The 12585-nt window shown below is 39.7% G+C and overlaps 1 protein-coding gene across 10 annotated transcripts in view; it reads left to right on the top strand.

Annotated features, from left to right (window-relative positions):
- The window catches only part of BIVM (basic, immunoglobulin-like variable motif containing), a 41528-nt gene extending 30429 nt beyond the window's left edge, over positions 1 to 11099 (top strand). For all 10 annotated transcript variants that reach the window (XM_033177315.1, XM_033177309.1, XM_033177314.1 and 7 more), the window contains 4 exons: positions 2461 to 2593; positions 5431 to 5517; positions 9595 to 9691; positions 10519 to 11099. In XM_033177315.1, coding sequence (XP_033033206.1) covers positions 2461 to 2593; positions 5431 to 5517; positions 9595 to 9691; positions 10519 to 10812 — 611 coding nt within the window. In that variant the 3' untranslated portion in view covers positions 10813 to 11099. The remainder of the gene's footprint in view (positions 1 to 2460; positions 2594 to 5430; positions 5518 to 9594; positions 9692 to 10518) is intronic.
- The last annotated feature ends 1486 nt before the right edge of the window (positions 11100 to 12585 follow it).

Raw genomic sequence — 12585 nt, 5'->3', positions numbered from 1 at the left:
GTTTCAGAAGCTATTCTTGTCTTTGTAGATGTAAAAATATACTCTAGTAAGTTCTTCTGGAGTTATCTAGCATTCCTCTATAGATGATCAGGGTCTACAGGACAAGCTCATACCAAGCAAACTCAGAATGTCAGAATGTTAATGGAGTAACTTGAAGTAAGAAACAGAATCTCAAAGGGACCAGAATTCTCTTGTTGGCTGCTCAGGATACCTGCTCTTCTCCATGCAGCAGGCTGGTGAATTCCTGTAGATTTGTTCTCCTTTCTCTATGCCGTGCAGATCATGAGTCTGCATTTGGTGGTGGTTGCTTTGTTGCTTCAGTTTCAGATTTTAAAGATATACTGAAGTACAGACTCAACTTCATTCTGAATTTAGCTTCCCTCAGTAATACATTTGTGTCTTCTCATACACAGAATTACTTTCTTGGACGACTACCTTAATGTATTAAATGCTGTATTTACTGGCTTGGCACAGTGGCTCACGCCTGTAATCCCAACACTTGGGGAGGCTGAGAGAGGTGGAACACTTGATGTTGGGAATTTCAGACCAGCCTGGTCAACATAGTGAAACCCTGTCTCTACTAAAAATACAGAAATTAGCTGGGCATGGTGGTGAGTGCCTGGAATCCCAATTACTTGGGAGGCTGAGGCATGAGGATCGTTTGAACCCGGGAGGTAGAGTTTACAGTGAGCTGAGATCACGCCACTGCACTCCAGCCTCGGCGACAGAGCTCTAGACCCTGTCTCAAAAAAAAAAAATAAATAAATAAATAAATTTTTTAAAATGCTGTATTTACTATCTTTTATTTCAGAGGGTGATCTTTTTCTGATTTTGGCCTGAAATTGTTGGGTTGTCCCACAGTAGGCTTCTCTATACCATCATACCCTTTATTCTATAAACTAGATCATGGGCTGTTCCCTGAGTACATTCCTTCTTCCCCAGTGGTTTTGTTTTCTCCTAATGCTCTTTCTTCTGTCTAGATTGTTGAAATCCTGACACTTCATTAAGTTTCATCTTGAATGCTACTTCTTCTTGACTCCTCAAACCTGATGTGCTCTTTCTCTTTTGAATTCTATACCCCTTTTGTGGCACTATCTTATTCCACTTTATATAAAAGTTACTTGTTCCATCTTCCCTACTAATAGACTTGAGGGACTGTGCATCACTCCTTGGCTCTCTGCTACAGCCGTGGACCTGCCGTTCTTAGTAGTCTTCAGCTATTTCAGTGGCCAGAAAGTCAGTCATTGAAACTGTGACTTGGAAGCTTTCATCTGCTTCATCTATTTTTAGGATTTCTAGTTTTAATGGGCTGTTTATGAATAAATAATTTAGCTTCTTCTGGGAGATGCAAGTTAATGAAACCTCAGTTAATGGCTTTGAGTACTAAGTGCTGGTAAAAAGTCATTTCTTATGGTAATACTTTTGAAATTGACCACTATTATAGTTATGGCAAATGTCCAAGGAAGAGTGGATATAAGAGGGTGTGGTGGTACTACCAGCCTGTCTCTGTAGAGATGTTATCTTTGTCACTTGGCTTTTGAAGGCTACTCCTCTAGCCTCCATAAGTTTTGTGTAAAGATTAAAAGTGTGTGTTAGTGTTGTAGAAAAAACGGGGTTCTTATCACACAACAAGGAAAGATTAGGCTCGCAAATACTTTGAAGGGTGAGGGGGAACAGAATTTATTGGGTGAAAAGGAAAAACTTCAGCAAAGCGAGAAGGGTTCCTGCTAACAGGCCCTCATCTCACAGACTGAATCCCAGGTTACCACACAGGGACAGGAGAGGCTCTTCCCCACTGCAAACAGCGGGCACTTCCCGAGGCCCAACCCCACCCTCCCAGCCCTTTTTACTTGGCTGTCCCATTAGTAGGAGAAGTTTGCATTTTTAGAACTTGTTTATTACCTGGAGTTTATTTTTATGCATATACATCAGTAGTCTTTTAAGTTGGGATGGGCGTACTGCATATATATTAGAACCTCTATATTTTAACCTAATTTTAAATTCCAACTTTTTGTATATCTTTTATAAAGACATATTAGTACAGTGGTGTATGTATATACTTTACAAATGCATGTGCTGATATTGGGCATGCTTGTTCAGAATTTTAAGTGATAGCTGTGTATAACCAGAAAAGTTGAAACCATTGCTGAATACACTAGGTATTAGGCTTTAGACACATTAAATTTCATAGACAACTTTGTGTGTTATTAGAAGGTTTTGGTAAGCAAGGACATATTTTAGTTCTTTAGTTTGCTAATGAGCTTATCTGAATTTCGGTTTAAAGAGTAAAACAGAATACATTTATTAACATTTTTTGTACCTATCAATAGCCTCTTGTTTTTCCCCAGCAGTGTCAGTGTGTTCCAAGTAATGTGTTTTCTGTCCTTAAGCCCTTAACCAGTCCTGTGTGTAAAGCGTGGACAGTGCTTTATGGGCTTTCAGTTTGTTTGTTTTTAATAGCTTCAGGGGCCCTGTCGAAGTTAACCCGTGGATTGAAAGATGAATCGCTGGCTTATATCTATCATTGCCAAAATCATTATTTTTGTCCAATTGGCTTCGAAGCAACCCCTGTTAAAGCTAATAAAGCATTCAGGTAAGCATTGACATGTTTTAGAAAGTGCATTTTAAGAAATATTTAAAAATAGCCAGGCACTGTGGCTGTCGCCTGTAATCCCAGCACTTTGGGAGGCTGAGGTGGGCGGATCACGAGGTCAGGAGATGGAGACCATCCTGGCTAAGACAGTGAAACCTCGTCTCTACTAGAAATACAAAAAAAATTTAGCCAGGCATGGTGGCGGGTGCCTGTAGTCCCAGCTACTTGGGAGGCTGAGGCAGGAGAATGGCATGAACCTGGGAGGCAAAGCTTGCAGTGAGCCGAGATCGTGCCACTGCACTCCAGCCTGGGCAACAGAGTGAGACTCCGTCTAAAAAAAAAAAAAAAAAAAAAAAAATTAAAAAATATTAGAAGTCTCTGAAATTGGAAGGCTTGGTGATCTGCTTTCCTGACATCAAGTTAGACTATTCTTTAAGCATTATGACTTATTCTTCTGTAGAATTGCATTTAGTTAATTGTGCTGTTGAAAATATCCATTCAGATACTGTCGTTCAGTCATTATAGGAAAAAGTCATTTGAAAAGTCACTTGTTTTTCCCTTAGAGATGGGGTCTCACTCTGTCATCCAGGCTGCAGTGCAGTGGTATAATCATAGCTCACTGCAGCCTCAAACTCCTGGCCTCAAGCGATCCTCCTGCCTCAGCCTCCTGTGTAGCTGGGACTACAGGCATGCACCACCATGCTCAGCTCATTAAATTTATTAATTTTTTGTTTTGTATAGAGACAAGGTCTTGCTGTATTGTGCAGGCTGGTCTCAAACTCCTGGCTTCAAGTGGTCCTCCTGCCTGGGCCTCCCAAAGTGCTGGGATTACAGGTGTGAGCCACCACACTCTTCCTGAAAAATAATTTTTACATTTATTATAAAACAGTTGCAAAGGATTTTACAGACTATGTCTTAGTGCCTCATCCAGTGTCCCACATGTACAATGTATTGCAGAATCTAGTGTCAAGAAGATTGTCACAACTGAGTAAATTAAAAAGCATCTTCTTTTCTTAAAGTGAAGAACATGGAATTTATCTGGGTTCCCCCTTTGTCCTGATTGCAAGGAAGCTCTGAGCCAATGTTTATTTCCAGTGTCAGAAACTACATGACCTTCATGGTTATCTTTCTTTTTTGCCTAATCCAGAGTTTCTGTTTTATTAACTATATAACTTTACTGGTAAACTTCCATCTTTTTGGAAGAGATGATCCCTAAGAAAGAGAAGGTGACTGAGTTTTAATGGTTTTTTTCTTGCTTTGCCACTTTTCCTTATGATGGGTTGAGATAATACCAGGATGGTTCAAATCCAAGGGAGAAGTGTCTTGTTAAGAATTGGTGGGTGGGGTACAGTGGTGTAATCCCAGCATTTTGGGAGGCCGAGGCAGGCAGATTGCTTGCACCCAGGAGTTCAAGACCAGCCTGGGCAACATAGTGAGACCCTGTGTCTACAAAAAATACAAAAATTAGCTGAGTTTGTTGGTGCGCACCTGTAGTCCCAGCTACTTGGGAGGCTGAGGTGGGAGGATCACTTGAGCTGAGATCATGCCACTGTACTCCAGCCTGGGCAACACGGTGAGACCCTTTCTGTAAAAAAAAAAAAAAAAAAAAAAGGAATTGGTGAAAACACGCACCATGAATACTTTGAGCAAAGGGATTGGCTTGGTCATGGGAACAGGATGGGTTCTTTTTTTTTTTTTTTTTGAGACAAGTCCTTGCTCTGTTGCCCAGATTGGAGTGCAGTGGTGAGATCATAGCTCACTGCAGCCTCAACCTCCTGGGCTTAAGTGGTCCTCCCACCTCAGCCTCTTGAGTAGCTGGAACTACAGGTACACACCACCACACCTGGCCAATTTTTCTATTTTCTTTTGGAGACAGGGTTTCAGGGTCTCACCATGTTGCCCAGACTGGTCTTGAACTCCTGGGCTCCAGTGATCTGACCACCTCAGTCTCCCAAAGTGCTCGGATTATAGGCGTGAGCCACCACACCCAGCCAGGATGGGTTATTTGGGGTTGGAGGCCATGTGACCTTGGAGCCCCACTCAAAGGCCCCTCAGGTTTAGGGAAGAGAGGGATTCTGAGACAGGTTGGAATGACCTGGGAGAACCAGGAAGCTGGAAGTTGAGTTTTGTGAATGAGGAGCAAGAGGGAACTCTCTTGTTCTCTCCAAATGCTGAAATGCTTTATTCATCTTTCTGGAGGTGGAATTTCTTGTAAGTGAGGTATGCTGTATGTTTCTTTTATTATTTCATCCTGCATCTTCACCTTATTTCAGACATTTAGCAAATATAAATCATGGTTTTAAACCGACTTTGTACCCTTTAAAAGAGAGTTCCTCATTTCTGTCTTTACCTAAGAATCATGTGAGATTTTTTTAAAAAACTATACAAATCCCCAGGCTGTACTCCAGACCTATTCGAATTAGAATGTCCAGGGATGGGCTTAGGAAATCAGTGTGTTTAGAGACTCCATTGCTTTAGGGTTTTATTTTTAGGCTGCCTTTTGAGATGTCTTGAATTCATAGTGAAAGGAGAAGAGTAGTGGAAAAATGCAGGTAGCATTCCAGGATTTTTTTTTTCCTCCTAGAATTTTAGAGGTGGTCTATTAAAACATTTTATAGCCCTAGATTTTTGAATAGAGGATTAAGGCTGAAATTTAATTTGTGAGTTCTCTTTAATGGCCTATAGAAATTGACCCTCACCTAAGCTCTAATGTCTGTTCTTGATGAATGAATGCCGTGTTTGAGTACACTCTAGTATGCCTTTTATTAATATATAGTTGAAGCAGTATACTCAAGGGAGTAACTATGAAACTTACTGCAAATGTATTTTATGTTTAGCAGGGGACCTCTCTCACCACAGGAAGTTGAATATTGGATCTTAATTGGAGAATCCAGTAGAAAACATCCTGCCATTCACTGTAAAAAGTATGTTGACTTCCCTTTATTTTCTTTAATTGGGGTAACATTTAGAGACAGTGAAATGCACAGATCTTAGTTGTATATAATTAGTTTGATAAACGAATGCACCTGTATAATCACCACCCAAACAGGATATGGTACACTTTCATTGCCATGGAAAATACCCTCACTCTTTACTCCTATCAATTTCCATAGAAAGCCCCTCTTCTGATTTCTGTCACCACAGATTTGCTCTGCCTCTTCTTGAATTCCACGTAAACAGAATCATACAATATTATTTTTGCATCAATATCTTAAGTAACATATTTGAGATTCCTCCATTGTGTCACGTGTATCAGGAGTTTATTTTTTTTTTTTATTGCTGAGTAGTATTCTGTTGCATAAGCATGCTGCAATTTGTTTTCCATTTTCCTGTTGATGGGCATTTGAATTGCTTTGAGGTTTCGTCTCTTGTGAACGAAGCTGTTAGGAACATTCATGTACAAGCCTTGAAACAAATTATATAAAAATTTTAGTGAAATATAATTCACATACCATAAAGTTCACCGCACCCACCATGTGCGGTGGCTCATGCCTGTAATCCCAGCACTTTGGGAGACTGAGGGAGACTGAGGATCGCTTGAACCCAGGAGTTCGAGACCAACCTGGGCAACATAGTGAGACCATGTCACAACCAAAAAAAAAAAAAAAAAAAAGAGGCAAGAAGATTGCTTGAGCATAGGAGATTGAGGCTGCAGTAAGCTGTGATCATACCACTGCACTCTCGTCTGGGTGACAGAATGAGATCCTGCCTCAAGAAAAGGGAAAACATGTACAATTCCATAGATTTTATTATAGTTACAGGGTTCTGCACCAATCACCACTATCTAATTGCAGAAAATCTTCATCACTCCAGAGAGAAATCCCATACCCCTTGGCAGTCACTCCGCATTCCCTGAGCCTTGGCAACCACTGATCTACTTTCTGTCTCTAGGGATTTGCCTATTCTTTTTTGTTTGTTTGGTTGGGTTTTTTTTTGAGACAGAGTCTCTTTCTGTTGCTTAGGTTGGAGTGCAGTGGTGTGATGTCAGCTCACCGAACCTTCACCTCCCAGGTTCAAGAGATTCTCCTACCTTAGCCTCTTGAGTAGCTGGGATTACAGGCGCCCGCTATCATGCCCAGCTAATTTTTGTATTTTTCGTAGAGACGGGGTTTTGCCATGTTGGCCAGGCTGGTCTCAAACTACTAACCTCAAGTGATCCCCTCGCCTCAGCCTCCCAAAGTGTTGAGATTACAGGCGTGAGCCACTGCACCCGGCTGGGATTTGCCTGTTCTTGACATTTCGTATGTAGCATTTCGTACCTGGCTTCTTTCACTTAATACAGTGTTTTCAGTGTCATCCATGTTTTAGCCTGGATTAGAACTTCATTCCTTTATATGGCCAAATCATTTCCTTTGTATGGATAAGTCACTTTTGTTGTACAAGTCTTTTAGAGGACATATGTTTTGTTCTCCTGGAAGATACCTAGGACTAGAATTGCTGATTCATAGTATAGATGTATATTTAAGAAACTGTGAGAAAATTCTCCAAAGTGGTTGTAAACCTTCTGATGAACAGAAGTTCTAATTCTAATTAATTTTAATTAAATTTATTTTATCAATTTTGTTCTTTTATGTGTTTTGTGCCTAATAAGAAATTTTTGCCTACCCCACGACCTCAAAGATGCTTTCCTGTTTTTTTCTAGAAGCTTTATAGATTTTATGTTTAGATTTCTGATCCATTTCTTTATTATTTTGAGACAGGGTCTCTATCACCCAGGCCAGAGTACAGTGGTATGATCATGGCTCACTAAAGCCTCGACCTCCTGGGTTCAAGTGATCCTCCCACCTCAGCCTCCTGAGTAGCTGAGATCACAGATGTGTGCCCCCATGCCCTACTAATTTAAAAATTTTTTGTAGAGATGGAGTCTTGCTGTGTTGCCCAGGCTGGTTTAAAACTCCTGGACTCAAGTGATCCTGCCTCCTTGGCCTCCCAAAGGGCCAGGATTACAGATGTGAGTCACCATGCCTGGCCTTAATTACCTTTTGTGTGTGGTATGTGGTACAGCTCAACTCTGATTTTTTTCCCCCAGTGTTTATCCAGTTATTCTAGCACCATTTGTTTACAAAGATTTTCCTTTCCTCATTTAATTCTTTGGTGCCTCTGCTGAAAACTGTATGTGTGGGCTGTTTCTGGACTCTGTCCTACTAACCTGTCTGTCCTTTTACTGATGCCAGACTCTGAATTGTTTATACTAAATCCTGAAATTAGATAGCACGAATTTTCTGAATTTTTCTTTTTCTTAAAGATTGTTTTGGCTCTTCTAGGACCTTGGCTTTTCCATAAAAATTTTAGGATTTGTCTTTTTGCTCAAAAGCCTGCTAAGATTTTGATGAGGATAGAATCTATAGAATTCATAATTTCGGCTGGGTGCGGTGGCTCACGCCTGTAATCCCAATACTTAGGTGGGAGGATCACTTCAGCTCAGGATTTCGAGACCAGCCTTGGCAATATGGTGAAACCCCATCTCTACTAAAACTACAAAAATTAGCCAGGCATGGTGGCATGTGCCTGTAGTCTCAGCTACTCGGGAGGCTGAGGTGGGAGGATGAACTGAGCCTGGGAGGTCGAGGCTGCAGTGAGCTGAGATTGCACCACTGCACTCCTCCGTAAGTGACAAGGTGAGACCCTGTCTCATAAATAACGAAAGAATTAATAGTTTAGTTTTAGGAGAATTGACATTGTAACAACATGGACTATATCTTTACTTAATTAGAACTTTAATTTAAACTTTTTTAAAAAAATTTTTCAGTATGGAGTTTTATGTCTTTTGTTAAACATTTTTTCTCAATGTGTTCTTTTACGCTGCTGGTGGGAATGTAAATTAGTACAATCATTATTGCAAACAGTATGGAGATTCCTTAAAGAACTAAAAGTAGCTCTACCATTTGATCCAGCAATCCCACTACTGAGTATCTACCCAAGGGAAAATAAGTCATATGAAAAAGACACAGGCACACATGTTTATAGTGACACAATTCTCAATTGCAAAGATGGAGAATCAACCTAAGTGCCCATCAACCAATGAGTGGATACAGAAAATGTGGTATGTATATACCACGGAATACTACTCAGCCATAAAAAGGAATGAAATGATGTCTTTTGCAACAACTTGGATGGAGCTGGAGGCAATTAATTCTAAGTGAAGTAACTCAGGAATGGAAAACCAAATATCATATGTTCTCACTTTAAGTGGGAGCTAAGCGCTGAGGATGCAAAGGCATAAGAATGATATAATGGACTTTGGGGACTCCTGAGGGAAGTCTGGGAGGGGGGTGAGGGATAAAAGACTACATATTGGATATATTGGATACAGTGTACACTGCCTGGGTGACAGGTGCACTAAAATCTCAGAAATCACTACCAAAGAACTTATTCGTGTAACCAAAACCCAGCTGTACTGCCAAAACAATTGAAGTAAAACAAAAGATATTGCAATAAAAAGTTTTTCCTCAGTGCGTTACACTTTTTGATGCTATTGTAAATTGATTTTTAAAAAATTTCAGTTCCTCATTATTTGCTGGTTGAATACAAAATTACAATTGATTTACCTATGTAGACCTTGAATCTTACATCTTTACCAAATCCTATTAGTTCTAGTAGTTGTTTTGTAATTCCCTTGGATTTTCTGCACAATTGTGTTGTCTGCTAATAGAAACATATTAACTTTACATTGTTTTAAAAGTGGACTTGACTGTAATTGAAAAGGAAATATAGCATGTTCCTGCTTTAGCCTGCAGGATGTCATCTAATATGTTGGTATTTATTTATTCTGTAGGAAGAGTAACCAATTGTATACTGAGAACCTTGGCAATGGTTGGATAAACAGAATTGTCATAAAACTAGAAGTTATTAGTTTAGTAGATGAAACAATGTTGAGATAAGAGAATTACTGCCAGTTATTGCTGTGATAATATTGCAGCAACTTGCTCATGAAAAATTCCATTGCAATGATACTTTGGACCTAAAGAAAATTGTGCTTTATCCTTTCTTCTTAACTATAGATGGGCAGATATTGTTACTGATCTAAACACTCAAAATCCAGAATACCTGGATATCCGGCACTTAGAGAGGGGACTGCAGTATAGAAAAACAAAGAAGGTAAGAAGAACACCATTGTGTTTGAAGGCATTTCCCAGCTGACCAAAATGCACTGTTTTACTTAGCACTCCTTAGGTTGTAAATAACAGAAACCTATATTTCATAGAGGAGTGAAAATTATTTTAAGGATACAGGGCTGTCTTTAAAACCCTAGGGCAAGGGGTATAACCTGGAGTCATAAAGGAATGGTAGATGGTAGCAGGTATTGGAATGATAGCAAGGGCCAAGTAATTGGTAGTCTGCTTCACTCTTTTGGGGGCTATATATTGTTCTTAGCTCTCCTTGTGTCTGATTACTTTCTTCTTATGATCATCATCTTTCAACTTATATATCTTTTTCAGATGAACAGTCTAGACTGAGACTGAGCTGTCTTGGGTTCAGTTCCATAGTCTTAGCCCAGCTTGGGCCAGATTAACTGTGGCCTTGTGGCAGAGTCATGTGTACAAACAAGGCTTTGAGGGAGGCTCTCAGGAAATGATATCCCATTGATATAATCTTACTCATAAAACTATATGAAGAATAGGAGAGAGAGGAAGAGGAATGATCTTGGTGTTTGAATTAGGCAGTTGGGGAAGTTCTCTAGTATGTGTTGCGAGTAAGTAGTAGAGAGGCACGGGGAGGAAGGTGTTTTGGCTCCGGTGGGCACTGTTATATTTTGTAAAGGCAGCTGTCAGAAAAGGTGCAGGATAAGGTGCTCTGATGATGCCTGGAAGGAAAGTACCATTTTGAGGCAGGTGAAGTAAAAAAGAAACAAGGGAGTTCATAGGGACAAATTAGTACAATTAATTTCCCTTTATTTTCTTCACCCAATTTTTTTTTCTTCTCAGGTTGGGGGAAATTTGCATTGCATCATAGCATTCCAGAGACTTCACTGGCAAAGATTTGGCCTTTGGAACTTTCCATTTGGAACCATTAGACAAGAATCACAACCTCCAACACATGCCCAGGGAATTTCCAAATCTGAGAGTGAAGACAATATTTCCAAGAAGCAGCATGGGCGTCTGGGCCGGTCTTTCAGTGCTAGTTTCCATCAGGAGTCGGCATGGAAAAAGATGTCTAGTATCCATGAGAGAAGGAACAGTGGTTACCAGGGTTACAGTGATTACGATGGGAATGACTGACTGTGCTTGGTACTGAACAGCTGGCATTATATATGAAACTGGTATATAGAGGACTGTATAAAGACAGTAGAAGATTTTAGTAAGCCTACATTAAATAGGAGCAGATCTTGTGGTATAAAAAATAACCTTGTAGTTCTCCAGATACTAAGCTTGTACATGATTATGATGGGTGATTTCAGATATATAAGCAGATAAGCACAGATTATTGTCCTTTCAAGTTAAGAGTATATAAATAATCTGGACAGAAAATTTCACAAAATTCAATAAAATTACAATTGTTGTCTAAATAAGTCAAACACAAATTCACTTAATAGCATCAAGATTTGAAATACTTAAGCATGAAGTGACTTTTTTAATGACTCGAATCTCTAGATATTTGTTACAGATAGTTTTACTCTCAAGACCAAGATGTAAAGTACCATCTGCCCTTAAAGAAATTGGGGGCCGGGCGCGGTGGCTCAAGCCTGTAATCCCAGCACTTTGGGAGGCCGAGACGGGCGGATCACGAGGTCAGGAGATCGAGACCATCCTGGCGAACACGGTGAAACCCCGTTTCTACTAAAAATACAAAAAAACTAGCGGGCGAGGCGGCGGGCGCCTGTAGTCCAGCTACTCGGGAGGCTGAGGCAGGAGAATGGCGTAAACCCGGGAGGCGGAGCTTGCAGTGAGCTGAGATCCGGCACTGCACTCCAGTCCGGGAGACAGAGCGAGACTCCGCCTCAAAAAAAAAAAAAAAAAAAAAAGAAATTGGGGCCATCAATTTCTAGTTTTCACTCATGGTTGACACGCGCTTAAAATTATTTCATGAGTCTAGTACTTCTTTGATTTATAGCAGGATCTTGCTTGCCTCATTTGTTTCCTGGTTATGTTCTTAGGATTCTGACTAAGAGGCAAAAGAGAAAAGACTCAAGAAACTGATCCTTTCTTTTGGTGCAAATGGATGACTTAGTGCATTGATTCCGATTTTTTGACTTTCTTGATGTGGTTTATAATAATCAAATATTGACAAGAACCTTAGGTCTTGAAAGACTTTTGTAAGTCTAGATGACGTTTGCCTTAGGGATAAAGTAAAAGAACAATTGGCACCCAGGGTTATCTGTGACATGAGATCTCCTGATATTTGATTGCTCTCTCAATATGGAGTCATATGTTGGTAACAGTACTGAAGATGTGTAAGAAATGCCCAAGTCACTCAGAGGACAACTACCCATATTCCAGACTCTGAGCTGTTTCCTTTTTTAAAAATCGTATAGACAATTAGCTGTTTGAAGTGAGTATTAAATATTTCAGAAGTGTGAATTTCATGTATTTGAGCTCCTCTAGCTGCTGTCAGTTTTTCTTCTGCTGCCAATCTGTGACTCACAAATGACTAGGATCTCTTGTTCTTTAATTTTAGGGTCTTGTTCCAGGACTCAAATCAGTAACTTGGTGATTACAAGGTGCTGAATATGTTGGTAACCATATCGCAATACACCTCAAGGAAAAGGTTCAGATTTTTATTTTTAAAATATTTTCATTTCTTCTTGAATTTTATATCCATTTGTTCACTCATACATGCCTAGCCTACAGAAGGGGATATATATTATGAAATGGTCATTTTTCTGAAGAGAATATTTTGCTTGAAATGCAAAGAACTGAAAGAGATTTGTAGGTTGTTGATTTTGTTACTTCATACTGGAACTTTTAAAAAGTTTTCATCAAATAAAGTTTTGTTTTCTACTTTTAATTGTATGTTTTTAAACCTTTGTTTTAGGTAGAAAGTACCTTATGTCT

The sequence above is a fragment of the Trachypithecus francoisi genome, unplaced genomic scaffold (genome assembly GCF_009764315.1).
Source record: "Trachypithecus francoisi isolate TF-2019V2 unplaced genomic scaffold, Tfra_2.0 Lachesis_group18, whole genome shotgun sequence".
Classification (NCBI taxonomy): domain Eukaryota; kingdom Metazoa; phylum Chordata; class Mammalia; order Primates; family Cercopithecidae; genus Trachypithecus; species Trachypithecus francoisi.
This window is presented reverse-complemented; position numbering and strand designations above follow the sequence as displayed.